The sequence below is a fragment of the Fusarium venenatum genome (genome assembly GCF_020744135.1).
Source record: "Fusarium venenatum strain MPI-CAGE-CH-0201 chromosome Unknown EDB82scaffold_1, whole genome shotgun sequence".
NCBI classification, from domain to species: Eukaryota; Fungi; Ascomycota; class Sordariomycetes; order Hypocreales; family Nectriaceae; genus Fusarium; species Fusarium venenatum.
In genome coordinates this window covers 10,909,439-10,926,863 of record NW_027072129.1, presented here as the reverse complement: position 1 = coordinate 10,926,863, position 17,425 = coordinate 10,909,439, and the positions used below count along the sequence as shown (strand labels likewise).

Below are 17,425 nucleotides of genomic sequence, written 5' to 3'. Positions count from 1 at the left end.
TACTGGCTATGGCTAAACCTCATTCGTCAGTCTCTTACTTATTTATATCCGCCAAGAACTAACCCGTAAGCACAGCCACAACACGCATTGCCTATTCCATACATCTCAATTGTTCATAGTTATTCTCAGAGTTGTCTTGACGACTTGTGACTCCGTGTAGTCTCATAGAAATCTCATAAAACAGCATCACTATCGCTCAAGTGCACAGAACCCCCCATCTATATACCCAACATGATGAAACGAAAACCTCACAGCAAATCCCGTCACGGCTGTCGAAACTGCAAAAAGCGCCATGTAAAAGTACATCTCACAGCCCCTCCATACTTCCTTCACAAGAAACTCACGTATACAAACTCAGTGCGATGAACAAGGCCCTCCTTGCACAAACTGTCTAGCCCGCAACCTAGAAGGTTGCTCTTATCTCACCGACCCTCCAACTCAACTCCCAGCAACAGAAACCCGGCGAAGAATAGAGCTGGAACTCATGCACCGCTGGTCATCTTCAACATACAAAAGCCTCGCCAGTATCCCAGAAGACAACCAATGGCTCCAGGAGGACATGCCGCGCTGGGCTCTCAAACATGAGTATCTCCTACAGGGCATGTTTGCCTTTTCTGCTCTAGAGATAGTTCTCTGCGGCGGCGCTGTCGTTGTGGAAGAAGATCATGAGATGTACTATGCTAAACTGGCCGTTGAATACTACGATAAAGCAAGTCGTTCGTTTAGAGCGCAGCTTGAGAATGTTACGGCTGAGAATGCGCAAAAGGTGTTTATGTTTTCGTTCCTGGCTGTTTCTGTCAATATGGCTCTTGGACAGTGTACTGCCTTTGAAGATGTTTACGAGGGTGTACTTGATCGCTTGGTGACGTTGTGGGAGTTACTCATGGGCAACGCTTCCATTGCCGATCAACATTTCGACGCTCTCATTTCAGGTGCTTTGTCAAAGTCTACAGAGGCGGTGATGATAAGAACACAGCTACAAACCGAAACACCTACATCCTTACGCAAAGAAACAGAAGACGCATTAGAACGTCTCTCTATAATTGTCAACAAAGCCTGTGAAACATCACCCAGCTCCGAAAATGCCGATCAGTCAGAGACCAATGTACGCATCCAGTCTTACCGCGCCAGCCTCTCCGCTATACAAACATGTTTTGTAGAAGACTCCAAAGAAATCTACAAGGGTGTAGCAATAGGCTTTCCTGCTCTTGCTGGGAGAGACTTTGGACTTGCGCTTAAGAGTTCGGATCCTGTGGCCTTGCTAATAACCATGTACTGGGGAGTACAGCTCAATACTTTGGGCAAGCTGGCTTGGTGGGTTGGTACGTTTGGTAAGAAGATGGTAGATGAGGTATCAGAGATGTTATGGGAACCTGAACCGGGTCATCAAATTATGAGTTTACCGGAGTGGAGAGATAGTATATCCTGGGCGAGGACGGAGGTTGACTTGACGCCTTTGGTCGAGACTCCATCAAGATCATGATTGTCTGACGTGCTGTATTAGTATCTAGAGTCGCCACTTCGTTGTCCATTTTGATGGATATGTATACTCTCTCAATTCAATGCATTTGTCGTCATTCGTTGGATGATTGGCTTTAAAACTCGCCAGGATCACAAAAGAGTTCCTATGAATTGTGCATCTCTGGGTGGCGTTGTTTAACTTAATTCTTATTGTTCATGACGATCGAGAGTATCCTGAAATAACTCAGTCGTAGGCGGTAGACGCCTTGGTATCTTGGTCTATTTGTTTTCCTTTACGCCTTGCCCCATCGCGAGGTTTCGTCGCCCTCCTTCCACTCACGCTCAACATATCCAAGCTCTTTCTTGACCATCTCAACGGTCTCCTTATCACCAGTGTTCTTTCCAGCGTTGTCACTACTTTATGTTAGTTCATGCTTTCACCACTCCTGATCACATATGACTCACCTAATCTTAACAGCTGGGCGGCCCGCCGCCGAGCTGATCTTGATAACAATGTTCAAAGGTACTGACTTCTTGCCAGTCTTGGTGTTTGTAAAGTCGTTGGTAAGGTATGTTCCAACACCGAATGTGGGTTGGAAACCAAGGTCGTCGGCACTCTTCTTGTACTCCAAGCATCTTTCGATGTTGAGAGAGTCAGAGAAGACGATGACCTTCTTGTCTGTGATACCCTGCTTGTCGTAAAACTCTCGCATCCACTTGGTGTACTCAGCAGGATCACCGGAATCTTGTCGAATACCAGTAAAGGTTTCGGCATATGTCTTCATGCTTCCGTCGGCCTTCTTAAAAGTCTCTGCTGGAAATCCACCTTCAATGGTTTGCACGGTCTGTGTAAAGGCGCGAAGGAACTCCTGGGTGCCAAACGTATCGGTCAAAGCGATAGCGAGCTTGTTTCCGAAGCAGGCAACCCAGTGTTGTAGAGCAACTTCGGTGGCTTGCTTGTAGTCGCCAATGATAGCAGCAACACCCATGAACCACTCGTGAGCGACTGTTCCAACAGGAGGAATGTTGAAACGCATAGCAAGGTGGACGTTGCTGGTTCCAGAAAGCTTGCCAGGGAATCCCTTCTTTTCAGCTTCCTTGGAGGCCTGGACTAGACCTCTGAAGACGAGAGCCTGAGTGTGGTAGTCGCGACGTCGTCGTGTGCCGAACTCAGATGTGACGCATCCTGCCTCAAGCAATTGGAGTCCCTTGTCAAACGCCTGCTTCTCTTGGCCCTCATAGTTCCAATCAGTATCCATAAACTTAAAATATGCCTCCGAGGTCAATGCCAGCATGGGGATTTCGTAAAGAATCGTGTCGACCCAAGTTCCCTTGATCTGAATGTCGACATCGCCAACGATTGAGTCATCTCCATTGTCTTCGCCGACAGGAGTGAAGGTCGCAACAACTTGCTCTCGGGGGCTTAAGCGGAACTCCTTGAGGAAGTTGAGGTAGTCGTCAGAGAGGTAATCGCAGTGTTTCTTCAGAAACAGATATTCGTCGGTGGAAAGTGAGATATTTCCGAGCTCTGGACATCAAGGTGAGTCATAAGACAGTTCCGCCAAAGCCTGATAACAACATACTTCCAATCTGCTCCTCAAGCCACTTGAAGGCGGTCCGTGACAGCTTCTTATCGGGGGTTCGGTTGGTGTAGGCGTATGTTACTGGTACATCCTTGAAGAACTTGAAGACCGCGCATTGCATGGTCAACTTGTACAGGTCGGTGTCGAGGAAGGAGATGACGCCCTCAGGGTAGGGCGAAGAGCTGTTGAAAACCATGACTGCGGTTACTGGGTTCGAGAACGCGTAGATATGTATGTCGTATCAGAGGCAGTGCCGGGCAAGGATTCAGCTTTATAGTTTGGGGTCGCGGGGACTTGGAGAGCTGAGTTCGGAGGTGCGGAGACGACGTCAAGGATATCGTGAAAGATGCGGCATGAATTGTCAAGAATGATTATCCTGAAAAGATAGAACCGCAAATTGTGAAGGTGATATAACCTTTGACGTCGCAAAGTTAATTGTTATGACGCGAGCTATCCACCTCTGTGACGTTTGTTGAGTCAGAAAAGATGTGACGCATCCAGAAGAGATCCAGAACAGAAACACCGAAAAGAGAAAGAAGCAGAGGGAGGGGCACGCGCTGAAGGGAAGGAAGGTGAGGGGTTGGTCGTGGCTGCCACAGGTGGGCTAGTTCTGCAGTGAGGGGCGCTAATGGCGCTATGACCACACCTTATTTTTCCTGCAAGAAAAAAATTTGGGAAAGTTCGCGAGGCTTGGATTTTTCTTCCTGAACTGGATCTTAACGCCTGGCTACGCGGCGGCTGGTAACAACTTTTCTTGATCCGCATAACCATTTCAATCCGATTTTTGAAATCTCTCGATCTAATAATTAATCGCTAAACACCGCGCCATTCGATACTCGGCTTCAAAGCCTGATTCCGCCGTCACAATGGATATTCATCGTTGTCGATTCGTTCCCTACAAGCCCTCCGCCATCAATGCCATCGCCTTCTCTCACCCCAAGACACGCTCAGCGCAACAAGGTGCCCTCGCGCGACTTGCGATCGGACGAGCTAATGGCGATATCGAGATCTGGAACCCTCAGAATGGCTCCTGGAACCAGGAGCTAATCATTCCTGGTGGCAAAGATCGAAGCGTCGATGGATTGGTCTGGGTCAATGAGCCCGACCAGGACCTCGGCGATGGACGCGTCGTCAACGGAAAGTCAAGACTCTTCAGCATAGGCTATACTTCTACAGTCACCGAATGGGATCTCGAGACAGGACGGCCCAAGAGACACGCCAGCGGCCAACATGGAGACATCTGGTGCATGGCTGCTCAGCCCGGTGGAAGCGACAAAACCGGCCTCGGCGTCGATTCCCAAGACTCTACCAAGCTTGTCGCCGGAACAATTGATGGCGAGCTTGTCATGTACTCGATTGAGGACGACGACCTGCGATTTCAGCGAGTTCTGTTGCGATCGCCTACCAAGAAGGCTCAGATGGTCAGCATCACCTTCCAGTCACGCAGAGTCGCCATTGTCGGCTGCTCCGATAGCACGATTCGAGCGTACGATGTTACAAAGGGCCACATGTTGCGCAGGATGACACTGGGCGCTGACCATGAGGGTCGTGCTAAGGATATCATCGTCTGGTCTGTCAAGTGTCTACCCAACGGCAACATCGTCTCGGGCGATTCCACTGGCCAAGTTTGCCTCTGGGATGGCAAGACATATACCCAAGCACAGCGAATTCAGAGTCACAAGCAGGATGTTCTTAGTCTCGCAATAAGCGCCGACGGTACTTCCATCCTCAGTGGTGGCATGGATCGACGAACGATTCTTTACAAGCAGAACAGCGGTGCTGGAGCGCGATGGAGCAAGGTCTGGGGACGAAGATACCACGACCACGATGTCAAGTGCATGGCATCCTTTGAGAGTGGCAAAATCAGCGTCGTTGTTTCGGGAGGTAAGATTACATTGTGTTACTACAAGGAAGGCCATGGCTAACTCGAACAGGTCCCGATGCTAACCCCGTCGTTATCCCACTGAAGGAAATGGGACGCGAGAACCACCGTATCATGTCTAGTCTGCCGCAGCAAGCTCCTTTGTTGAGCGCACCAAAGGCTCGCTTCGTTGTCAGCTGGTGGGATAGGGAGGTTCACATCTGGCTTCTTCGACAGTCAGCTACCGAAATGATCAACACCGAGAACAACGATATCAACCAAAACCGCAAGCTGATTAAGACTATTGTTGTCAAAGGAGATTCGAATATTACCTCGGCAACTATTGACGACGAGGGTTCGCTTCTGATTGTTGCTACTGCTATCGATGTTAAGGCCTTCAGACTAGAACACCAGGATCCCGTCAGGCCCTCTGATGTCAGGGTCTGGTCTTCCGAACTTCCTTCAAAGCTTGCGGGAGTCGGTGCCACCAAGGTACAGCTGTCGCCTAACGCGCAGTGGCTCTGCGCAATCCAGGAAGGCTCTCGCGTTGTCATGGGTGCCCTCGACCCCGTTACTCCCAGACCTGAACTTGTCTTTTCACCAACTGTCCAACGACTGACACGCCTACGGCGATCAGTTCAACGTCATATCCTCAACGGAGGACTGGGCAAATATGACAGGGCCATTACGCAGGTCGCCTTCTCCCCGGACTCCAAGATGCTCGCAGTGTCTGACATCGCCGGCTATATCGACACCTGGATTTTGAGCGATGGTCAAAAGATAAAGTCAGAGGGTGACGCGTCCTCATCAGGTGAGAGTGACTCTTCGGATGAGGAAGAGGAGCTCTCGCAGAACATTGAGAGGTGGATCCGTAACCCCAATGCTAAGCTACTGCCCAAGTTACAATCTGCAGCTACGGTTCTGTCATTCTCAGCCGATGTTCCTCGAGCCAAGGTCTCCCCTAGAAGCTCTTTTGACGGAATTGATGGCGCAGCTGACCTTGTCGACGACTACACCCTCCTCACAATCACCTCGTCGTGGAGCTTGCGTACCTTCCACCCTCTGCAAGGCTCTCTCACCCCTTGGTCACGCCGCAATGGCCGAAGTGAGCTGCCCGCTCCTGTGCAGGATCTTCTCGATCTCGCCAAGGGAGTTTTCTGGGAGGGCTCCCGTGCTTGGATCTACGGTGTCTCATTCCTCCTCATGCTTGACCTAGCTCAAGATCTCCCTAAATCGTTGGAGAGCGACAGCAACGACAAATCGCTCAAGCGCAAGAGAACAGGACCCTCTACCGGAGCTGGTGGCAGAATGGAGCAAGGCGCTATTGCCCCCTCGCTGGTTCGCAAGCACACTGCCGGTCAGTGGGAGGACGTTGATATGGAAGACGCCCCCCAACCCGAGGATGACATCAGCGACGATGAGGCTGAACAGCCCAACAGTGAACTCGCTCAACTACGGAACCGTGAAGTGGGCAAAGACACTGAAGCCGCCGAGACTGGCGGTGAACGCAAGAGCTGGTGGATGACCTTCAAGTACAGACCCATCTTTGGTGTCGTTCCCATCAGCACCGCAGGCCAGCCTCTCGAGGTTGCCCTGGTGGAGAGGCCGACATGGGATGTGGATATGCCCGAGAGCTACTTTGCCGTTGAGCAGTGGAGGAAGTAATGATGACTACATCCGGAGATGAGATGTATGAGTGGACGGGATGAAAAGGTTGTCTGAAAACTGATCGTGGGGACGCATGTTCGGCGTAACTAGTTGCAAGGATGACGGACGTTCAAAGGGTCCAGACTCGAAAAGCATGATCCTGGTTTGTAGATTTGTATGTTTGTTACACTGGCTACGTAGACCAATGTGCGTACACATAGATACGGGCTATCGAATTAAAATTTTGGGATATTGGATTTCTACTGCATACGTATACCCATGTCTGCATCGTGAACATGTCAGAAACTTGTCATTTACGCCAGCTGTGTATATTCCTTAGGCGAACCGTCGCATTCGTTCAACTTTAGATCCCGGTTCTCGTTCATCTAGCCTGTTTCACGGGGCTGGAGATGGACATGTCTCGCGTATCGGGGGAGTGTCATAATATCCAATATCAGACGAACTTGATGCCCCTCAGGGTATCAGAAAAGTTGGTCGCTTGATGTACAAGAGACGAGATTAGCAGTTCACTTTATGCTATCTGAACTGTAGTCTTGGGTTATTTATTTCTGTACTCTCAAGTACAGAGGTTATCTTTTCTGCTGCCCACTAGGAGTATCATGATATCTGATATCAGGCGAACGTGATACCCAACAAAACAAGGCTCGAGCGAGTCACGAGCAAAGGAACAATCCCAGTCTGAGCGAATTTCTTCTCTTCAACTTACATGATATTGCCCAAGTGCACTAATCAAGTTACAAGATATGACCTCCAGTTTCTACACTAATAGCCCGTTGCACAAGTTTACCGAAAAATGTCTAGGCATTATGAACAAGGCCCAGTCTTGCCCACCCCCGTCGAACGCGCGTCCACGACGGCTGAAGAAACTTCGGGTGTCATCTTGGCCTTGTCGAGCTTTGCGGCTGATAGACAGACAGGTCATGGGCCATGTTTGATGAATGCCAGGTTGGTTCGGGAAGTGGACGTTGGGATGAGGGTTCACGACAAGGGTTTGTGTGAAAGTATCTCGACATTGTTCCTTATCCTTGTGGGCTTTGACGTCGGTTGTAACTTACACGACTCATACTTCTGGATGAGTGACTGGGTAGTTGAGTCTAATAGTTCAGGGTAGAGTTACGTATCAAAGCATATATCCCCAGACCCGAAGCCTCGTCATACTAGATGTTTGAATTGCCAAGAGAAGAAGTAGATCCGTTGAATGAGAGTTGATCCTAGGGAAGATCCCGCCTGACTTTCCAATGAGAGTGGTGAGTAGACGGAAAGCTGAACGGAAAGTTACCGTATGTAAGAACTGCTTGTTGTATTTCTGATGCAGTGATTTTATGGCGATCAGTCAAGTCAGGGACCACACTTGAGGTCATAAATTCATGTGCTGGCTTTCAAGAGCTTGCGTATCACAAAACTAGCGAAATGCTTAGTCTCGGGATCTGATCTTGTCGTTGGCTTGGCTTTTTATGTTTCTTCTTGGCAATATTCTTTACCAAAACATCCTGCGTAAATACCGTCAAAGTGGAAAAAAACACTAAAACTTCCAGAAATCAGAAGCGTCTCGAGATTGTCGGTCAGGAGGTGGCGATTAAGAAAACCGCGTTGCGTAGGCTTTTTGTTAGATTCGAGATATTGGGGATTGAATTGTTTTGGGTACGCAAGCCAATGTCATGGAGCGTCCAGATGACGCGGCCCTTTTTGGCGGTTGTCTTGTCACCGCACGCCCCAGTCGTAAGCGCAGCAAAATTGATCGGCAAACCACAACTGAAGCATGATTGGGAACAAGAACTGAACTCTTTGACAAAGTGGGTTTATTCCTCTGTTTAGGGCAACGTGTGCGAAAACGGTGAGTAGATCTTTCACAGTTGTTTGGGGATAATAATTGAGGAAACGGAAAAAGGGATTGATGAATTCGGCTCCGATGCCCCTGTTAACTAAATTCCTCGACACGACCTGTCCCGCTGCCAAGATCGCAGGGTTGCGTCAGGTTTGTTCGAGACGTAACGTTGCTAGGTAATAAGCGCAGCAGCGCACGCAAGCAAGGCAAGGCAAGCAAATAATCAAGGGCGCAGTAGCAGGTTGAACTGGACTGGGCGCCTGTCAGATCGCAAGCTCGGATTGGACGAGACTGCTTTAATTCCAGGGGCAGAGCGCACGCGATTGCAGACGCCAAAGCTAGTTAAGCTTCTTTTTCAAAGAGTGCCCAGCCCGTCTAGCCGGATATCATGGTAATAAGAGATTTGATGTTTGAGATGTTAGGACCAACGAGCAAGACATGTTTTATTCGTGATCGACGGTATCAGGTAAATGCGGGATAGGGAAGAAACATGCAGTGCAGATCTCCGCGGAGTCGTTGAGGAGCATCTTGTCTGTCGGGCGTAATGTATTGGCCTCGACAATTTCGGATCAAGAAGGAATATTTGATGTCTTTTATTGCAAGAGTTGAGGGCCTGGCATTGCAAGACAATATCAATTGTGACACTATAGGGTCACCAGTTGTATTTGACTCAATAGCGTTGGTTGGTCGCTATATCTCGTCCCTGGCATCAAAGAGATGTGGCTTACAGATGAAGTCACGATGTAGTCCATCAGATTCAAAGATTGAACTCTAAAAGCTCCGAAACTTATCGACGTGTTTATCTCGAAATGCTCATGCGCAAAGTGTTGAAACAGAACCAGAGCGTGCCAGCGGATTATGATGCACGTCAATGGAGGCAGTGGAATTGCAAGGGACAAGAGGCCGCGAGTCAAAGTGGAGCCGTGTGGAACTGGAAATAAGATGCCAGGACGGCACCGCCACGACACTGTGGCTAGTGATCGTCAAAAGATGAGACAAATCTCCCTCCCAGAGGCAACACAAATAAGCGCGATCATCTACTCAGCTACAAGATAGTCTAAAGTTCCAGGTTTGAGTGCGCGGCAGTGCGTCAATTCCTTGAAAGACTCAAGCGTGGCTCAGTGTAGGCATAGGTAGGCTGTGCCACGATGCTATTAAACAAGGCCTTTTTTAAGGACCTCACCACTGCCTCGTCATCGCCCACCACGACGAGGGGCACGTTCCCGCTAATGTACCGATACTTGTGACTCGCAGAAAATTGCAGCGGTGGTTAGTAGCCTCGAAACGTTTCTCCGGCGGAGGAAAACCTCAGAGGCCAGTATTCTACAATGACAAATTGGGGATACAATAGCTTGTGAAGCTTGATATACTCAGTTGTTATTGTGACATTAGCTTCTTAGCTGAACTACACTTTGTTATAATTATACCCAAAAATTGAAACTGAATTCTGTCTTTTCTCTCTCTCACCAGGACAGCCCAGTGATCTAATGCCTGTCCTGCTCCACTGATCAAGCGGTCGATGCTTTTTTGACACGACCTGACGGTTTCTTTTCCCCGCGCTTATCAACTACTACGTTGAGTTTAGAGGCTTCACATCGAATGCATTGCCACAGATTGAGTAGATGGTGATTTGCGTTAGATTTCCCATTCTTTGAAAGAAATCCATATTTTATTTAAAACAAGTGTCGCCTCTCTGTCGTTCCTTTCTCCATCTGACTTGTATTCCGAGTCGCACGAATTTAGAGGCTGACGCTCGCTAATAATTCGCTGATGACGATGATCTAGGCCAGGCGCCACTTTGTCTTTCGCTGTTCGGTGTTCCCCTAGAACGTACATGGGAGGTACGCACGCAATTGGTATTGGTATCACTAAAAGGTCTACGTACACGTGCCTCGCGGTGCCTGGCCTGAGTAGCTGGGAAATGGGTTTCTGTCGCCTCTTGATGATGAATCTGTTTGCGTAGACTTTTTGTCTATTAGAGTATCTGCCACGAACTATCAAAAGATATACGCATTAATACTCGTAGGCTTCACTGGCGGTGATATTAAATACTGTCATTTGAGTCTTCACTTGACCAGAGTATCCATCAATCTAATCCAATCAATCCTACGCCCGGAACAGGATCAGTGGCCGTTTTCCTACAGCAAGGCAATCCCTCCAAAAGTACGAGGCCGCTGTACCAGTACATTCCCCTGCGCCCAGCGGCCCCCACCCAGACCGTCAACGGTTTCTGTTATTGGTCGTGGCGCTCACTGCTGACGCGTAAACTGCCATCGTAGGCTCTGACCCAGAGTGGGCTAGAGCGAGCCAAAGACGCACACCCTCCCGAGACACCCCGTCCCTTTATTCCCCTGGTCCACCCTCGATTCTCATCGCCTGCCTGCTTTTGCTCCTGCCTCTCCTCTTCTTGTGCTGTGCTGCGCTGTCTGGTCTGCAGTGGTCATCATCCAGCTTCTTTCGCCAATTCGCGAGTCGTTAAACTCCCTCTCATTTATCTCACTTGCGGCGACGACGACGACGACGAGAATCCGATTCAACTTTGACTTCAAACCGATCCTGTCAAACGGTGTTCTCACGACGGCTAAAAAAAGAAACGACTTCGATTGAATCTTCTTAGTCATCAAACTCGAGAGCGACCGACGGATTTGCTCTCAGATCCAAAAAGGCCCAAACAAACATCTGGGTCAACGCGTGTATTGTGGCAATCAAGCCTGTTGACACGCATCCCGTTGCTTACGACGACATTCAAACGATTAACATTACGACGAAACTCTGAGGTTTCAAACAACCTCGTAAATACCCAACGATTGAATCATCTCTCCAGCCTGGTCACATCTGGGCAACAACACCATCGATTTATCTCATATAACAACTTCCAAAACTACATCGCCCGTCTATAAACTCAAACAACCACTTTTATATCAATATGGCGGGCCAACACACGCCTGCGGGCGAATATGGCGAGGAATGGGCGCGAGATCTTCGAGTCCAGTTCGAGGGCTTGTTACGAGACAAGCGTATGAACGATCTTCGAAACACATCTCGACAAAGCTCTCCGAGCCTGGGAGATCAATCTCCTCATATGCGAAGCTCACCTTTCCCAGCCGATAACCGACCCTCAGCGTCTCAAGGACCTGCTCTCCCTTCTTACGCCGCCCTGCGACATCTCCCCAAAATCCCGTCTCCTCCTGCTGCCGGCGACCGTGATTCTCAAAAGTTTAGAAACCTCCTCATCAGCTTATCATTAACACCAACCAAATACGAGAACCCTGGTCTGCTTGACGAGGCTTTGCAAACCATTCCATTGGATCGCATCTATGGAGAGGCCGAGGAAGAGACTCAGGTTTTGCAAGCTCAGGCTGAGAGCATGGGTGATGGACGAAAACCCGAATGGGGTTATCAAGACTGTGTTATTCGGGCATTATTAAGGTACGTCATTTTCTATCCGATTCCATCTTTCGGCTAGATGACTGACACGATTGATAGATGGTTTAAGCGATCTTTCTTTAGCTGGGTCAACAACCCACCATGCCCATCCTGCTTATCTCCTACCATCGCTCAAGGCATGACTGCCCCTACGCCTGAAGAGAGCGCTTGTGGTGCCCTTCGAGTTGAGTTGTATCGATGCTCTGCTCAGCATTGTGGAGCTTACGAACGCTTCCCTCGATACGGTGATGTTTGGCGATTATTGCAAACTCGACGAGGACGTGTTGGTGAATGGGCCAACTGCTTTAGCATGCTCTGCCGAGCTGTCGGTGGTCGTGTTCGCTGGGTTTGGAACGCCGAAGACCATGTCTGGACCGAGGTTTACTCTGACCACCAGAAGCGATGGGTTCATGTGGACGCTTGTGAGGAAGCATGGGACAACCCTCGTCTCTATGCCGAGGGCTGGGGTAAGAAGATGTCTTACTGCATCGCCTTTTCTATTGATGGCGCTACCGACGTTACTCGACGATATGTTCGTAAGAACCAACACGCTTCTGAGCGTAACCGATGCCCTGAGGAGGTTCTTCTCTACGTTATGCAAGAGATTAAGAACATGCGTCGCTCCAACATGAACAAGGACGAGCGCTTCCGATTGGAGAAGGAAGACACCCGCGAAGATAAGGAGCTTCGAGGCTACGTTGTGGCTTCAATTGCACAAGCCGTGACTGACCTCGTCCCCGGCTCCCCTGGTGGATCCAACCACACAACAGCCAGTGGAAGCGATACCAAGGTGCCTGCTGAGCAACCTGGCCGACAAACTGGAACTGCTGAGTGGTTGACTGCTCAACAACAACAATCTCACAATCGATATCAACCCCGCGATCCCAGCCACCGACGACCATTGCCTTAAAGCTGCGCGCATTCATTGCGACTCTTTTATTGGCACTGCGAAACTTGTGTGCGCATGTGTATTGTTACTTGATGACCGCCACCACCAGTCATTACCACTTCACCATGGGGACCGACTATATAATACCCACACCCATGGTTCACTACGAATTTAAAACCCGAATACCTCGATGAAAGTATCACGGCCATCAAACCACACGACCTTCTCCATGATACCATCCTTTCGATGATCTTACGGCCACAAACCAAATATTCCCTTCATGTCTAATACTATACATCTTTGACAGCCATAGCATAGACTCGGCGTTGAACCATTTTCCAAGGGCGGCAGCCCGCATCATCTACCATATCAAATCAATCTGTCTTTTTTTTTTTTACTTTCTTTTGTTTATTCTCTTTGTATAGGGGGCGCATAACGGTGGCCAGCAGGGACGGGTTGGTCCTTTTGCTCCGGGGCGTTTGGATGTGTTTTCTTTAAAGGCTTTCATGAGCGAGTATGAGGCCAGGCAAAAGAGATGGTTCAGATCAGTGGATGAATAAGATAGGATAAATCAATGCCACAGTGCAGTTCCTTTCTTTCCAAATTGAATTGTCTTTATTTAAGTGAATGTGAATGCGATATGAGGATGTGGTCGCTAATTTTAATGTCATTGTTTGACGAGTCAGCTACCGGCCCTTTGAGGTTACTTGAAAGTATCGAGCATCCGTCACGTGCCTGGCTTTGTATGGTGCTTCGTCGAGATCTTCAACAAAGCAATTCAATACCATGCATCTATTTTAATTGCCAGCCCAATGAATCAATTCAAAGGTTTCTTCAGTTGTCAAAGGCTACATCACGTGTTTGTGTCAAATTCACTACGTCCTATCTTTAGGGTAGTCAATGCTTCACCTTGGATCTTCATCAAAGAAGTTCAATTCCTTTTTCCGTTCAATGAACACCCCCGTGGGTGAATTCAAAGGCTTCTTTATCAAATGTTAAAAATATCATGTAAGTTACTTGAAAGAGGTGAAACGATGAATCCCGTCACGGACTTAGGGAGACTTGCTTGCAGGTGCACGACACTTGGCAAAATTTACGTATAAGCCAAAGTGAAGGTACCCTAGAGAAAAGATATCCAACAATCACAACAACATTTTATTCTTCCCTTTCAACATCAATCTTTCTCAAATAAATTGATCACCGTGAAAATGAGAGTTCTTCGCTCACAGACTCGACGCGCTGCTGCGGCTGCTGAACCTGTGGTTACGCCGCAGAAGAAGGTCTCACGCAAACCGACTAACAAGACAGCCTCCAAGGATGCTGTCGAGATACCAACTCCACCACCTTCAACTCGCAAGGGCAAGGTAACCAAGGCCAAGAAGAATGCCACATCCAAGAAGCAGAAAAACGAAGCTGGTGAAGCCTCCCAGGATGCCGTCGGTTTGACTGATGATACTCTGCCAACTCCATCACCATCTACCCGCAAGGGTAAGGGCAAGGTAACCAAACCGGCAACTGAGGATGAACCATCTCAGGCCGAGAAGGAGACCGAACCGGAGGAGCAGAAAGAGGAAACAGATCAACCCTTCCAGGCTCCTGTCGACTTGACTGATGCTACTCTATCACCATTGCCATCAAACCGCAAGCGCAAGCTGCCAGCTGAAGTTGCATCGTCCAAGGCCAAGAAGGAGACCACTCCTAAGAAGCAGAAAAAGGAAGCAGGTCAAGCCTCCGAAGATCCTGTTGCTTTGAATCCATCGCCATCAACCTCCAAGCGCAAGCTGCCAACTGAAGATGAATCACCAAAGGAGACTCCCAGCAAGAAGCAGAAAAAGGAAAAGGCAGAGAAGCGACTGTGCAAATTCAGAACCGAACCCCCCAAGTTCTTTGATCGTGTCCTTAGCCGTTCTCTTGGGCAGACATTCTACATCCTAAACCGCACCAGTCACGGTACCGAGGCTTGTCCCGAGGAGGACTTTGAATTGGTCGGAGCGACTGGCAATACTTACACGGTCAGTATCGGAAACCGGCTCTCATGCAACTGTCCTCACCATTCCCTGGGATTCCAGCAGTGCAAGCACATCATCTTTGTAAGTCTCTCTCACGTCTCACCCTTTTTTAAACATGGCACTAATTTGTCGTTGCAGATCATGAAGAAGGTTCTCAACGCCCCGGATGAGTTGGTCTACCAGCAAGCCCTCATCAGCACTGAGCTCAAGTCAATTTTCGATTCCGCGCCTTCTTTCTCAGTAGAGCCACAAGAGGAACCCGTGAAGCGCAGACCCATCGAGGGAGACTGCCCCATATGCTACTGCAAGCTTGAAGAGATGAAGAAGGCTTCCATCGTTTGGTGTGCTGCAGCTTGCGGTCACAATTTCCACATGCAGTGCCTTAAGATTTGCGCTCGTCCTGGAAAAGTGACATGCCCAGTGTGTCGCAGCGACTGGAAGGGTAACAAGAAGCTGGTGACCGACATCCAGAAGGACGATGAGCAGATGATTGATCGTTTTGTCGACGCTGGGCATGGTGTCAACGCTAAGTAGTATACGAGCGACGAGGGTGAGATAGATACTACTCCTCTTAAAAACCGTCTCAACAGTAAGTTGTGCTCGAAGGCAATTAGTAGTGCTTGGTGACTGACCTGTTCTTTTAGCCCTGTCGACTTCTGCGCGATGGTACAAGTATAGCGATCAGGCTAGGAACCTCCGATGGGCAGATTAAATATGCGATCAGAGACGGAGATGAGAGATGGATTTTTCTTTTGTGCGATTTACTGGTAGCCATAAAGCAGTGCGATCTCTCTTTAAGATTAAGGAGCTCGGCGCATTCGGATGTTTTTACGAATGGTACCTGAAGGAAGGATGGCATTTGACGTTTTGCTCTTTATGTAGAATTATGAATTATGAGCCGAGGCTCAATAGATTAATGTACTTGACTGATTTTATTTACCTTGATTGCCTGCTCGGATGTGATGTCAGTGTGTTCCACGATTGAGATAAAAGGGTGGCCACGGGGCGTGAATTTGACTGGAAGGACACGACGCTTTACAAAGAGGAATACGGCCGCGTCCAGGCTGCTTTTTGAGATCTTGAGTGTGTCTCAAAGCCAAACTTAGACCTCCAAGGTTCAACCACAGCCAATTCACAACAAACACTACTCGTTGTTGTCGTGGGGATAGGACAAACTCTCGTGATGGGTGACCAGCAAAAAAAAAAAAAAAAAGGGACACTCTATCCTTCATCAATAAACTCAACATGCACACGATTCTAGATCACGACGTTGAGTTACCAACTCATCAAAGTCCGCAAAAAGAGATGGAAGCACTGGACTCGGTGCGCCAAAGGATCTTCGGCGGCGGACTTCGGCGGTTTCGGTGGGTCCCCTCCGAACATATCCACCTCCACCGCCGAGGCACCGACTCCGCCGCCGGAAGCAAGTAAATAAAAGATCATTTTTCTTCCTGTTTCTCTATATACAGTGCAAGAATTCGGATCATCACTTTAAGCAAAATGTCCAAGTTACCGTCTACCACTCGAACCCTCGTTGCACCTAAAAAATGTCTCCCAGCTGGGTACACAGTCATTGAGGAACCAATCCCAACCATCACCAAACCAAATGAAGTTCTTGTCAAGATGAAAGCTGTTTGTATCAATACTGGTGATACGAAGTTTGCGTCTGGGCAGTTTGGTATCCTTGTTGGTGATCGAGTGTAAGTCAACACACATACACCCTAAGACAATCCTCTGACAAAGAGTGCAGTAAATTCCCATTTGCTCTCGGCATGGAGGGTTCAGGAGTAGTGATAGCCGTTGGATCAGCTGTCGCAGACTTCAAAGTCGACGATGAAGTTTACGGCGTGGAGTATGAGAAGCCTCTATTCAGTCGACCGCCTGCAAAATGGTGTTCAGACTACGTTGCCACAGAAGCCAAGTTCCTCCACAAGAAACCGGAGCATACTTCTTTTGAAGAAGCTGCTGCTTTACCAGCGCTCACGGTAGTTGCGTATCAAACCATCAAGAATGGACTACAACTCAGAGGACTGGATGACCTTGTGGGACAGACGGTGTACATACCAGCTGCTCTCAGCGGAACTGGTTCGTTAATGATCCAAGTCGCCAGAAATTACTTTGGCGCAGAAAAGATCATTTCAACAGTGTCAACAGCCAAGATCGGCCTTGTTGAAGAGTATCTTCCTGGTCTGGTTGATCAACTCTATGACTACAAAACTCAAAACATAGTCGAAATGGTCGGTCGAGGCACCGTCGACTTTGCAGTCAGCACTCAATTCAGCACACTGGACGACTGCATAGCCATCCTCAAACCCAAGACAGGTATCCTCGCGAGTATCGCAAGCGTGCCCAAGAGCGAAGTGATGCTCAAGATGATGGGTCCCAAACTCTTCCCAGCTTGGCTCGGATGGCTTCTCGATATGTTTCAGTGGTGGTATACCTGGAAGTTACGCGGTACGAACATAAAGTATGAGTTCTTCTCTGGAAATCCTGGTATCATGGAGGATATGGAAGTTGTTGCGGGTATGATTAAGCAGGGCAAGGTCAAAGGGATTTGTACAGTGGTGGATTTTGAGAACTTGGAAGATATCAGGAAAGCTTGTGATAAGGTCTACAAGATCCAAGGAGGTCCGGGAAAGTTGGTGATTCGGATGTAAGGAGCTGGCTGAGTTTTTCAGGCGTGTTCTTACAGGCGAGTGTTCA

General features: G+C 48.7%; 5 protein-coding genes across 5 annotated transcripts; 4 read left to right on the top strand and 1 right to left on the bottom strand.

The window, feature by feature from the left end:
• Window positions 1-83: 83 nt before the first annotated feature.
• EDB82DRAFT_493381 (uncharacterized protein) lies at window positions 84-1,585 on the top strand. The gene is made up of 2 exons (XM_065608426.1): window positions 84-300; window positions 359-1,585. Exons 1-2 carry the CDS (start codon window positions 232-234, stop codon window positions 1,481-1,483), a joined length of 1,194 nt encoding a protein of 397 aa, XP_065465998.1. The 5' UTR covers window positions 84-231; the 3' UTR covers window positions 1,484-1,585.
• EDB82DRAFT_493379 (Quinolinate phosphoribosyl transferase) lies at window positions 1,586-3,556 on the bottom strand. Its single transcript, XM_065608425.1, has 3 exons — window positions 3,045-3,556; window positions 1,927-2,989; window positions 1,586-1,875 (listed from the first exon to the last, which is right to left on the bottom strand). The coding sequence occupies exons 1-3, from the start codon at window positions 3,238-3,240 to the stop codon at window positions 1,755-1,757; spliced, it is 1,380 nt and encodes a 459-aa protein (XP_065465997.1). The 5' UTR covers window positions 3,241-3,556; the 3' UTR covers window positions 1,586-1,754.
• A 183-nt stretch (window positions 3,557-3,739) lies between these two features.
• On the top strand, window positions 3,740-6,817 carry EDB82DRAFT_493378 (WD40-repeat-containing domain protein). Its single transcript, XM_025732332.2, has 2 exons — window positions 3,740-4,928; window positions 4,979-6,817. Exons 1-2 carry the CDS (start codon window positions 3,911-3,913, stop codon window positions 6,568-6,570), a joined length of 2,610 nt encoding a protein of 869 aa, XP_025587614.1. The 5' UTR covers window positions 3,740-3,910; the 3' UTR covers window positions 6,571-6,817.
• A 4,355-nt stretch (window positions 6,818-11,172) lies between these two features.
• On the top strand, window positions 11,173-12,747 carry EDB82DRAFT_115140 (protein PNG1). Its single transcript, XM_025732343.2, has 2 exons — window positions 11,173-11,827; window positions 11,885-12,747. The coding sequence occupies exons 1-2, from the start codon at window positions 11,325-11,327 to the stop codon at window positions 12,732-12,734; spliced, it is 1,353 nt and encodes a 450-aa protein (XP_025587615.1). The 5' UTR covers window positions 11,173-11,324; the 3' UTR covers window positions 12,735-12,747.
• A 1,714-nt stretch (window positions 12,748-14,461) lies between these two features.
• Window positions 14,462-17,379, top strand: EDB82DRAFT_422771 (uncharacterized protein; the record flags this gene model as incomplete). The annotated part of the gene is made up of 6 exons (XM_065607621.1): window positions 14,462-14,803; window positions 14,861-15,252; window positions 15,408-15,503; window positions 16,057-16,086; window positions 16,219-16,412; window positions 16,466-17,379. Coding segments are annotated over 6 exons (1,968 nt in total), but the record flags the coding sequence as incomplete, so codon positions are not given.
• Window positions 17,380-17,425: the final 46 nt, after the last annotated feature.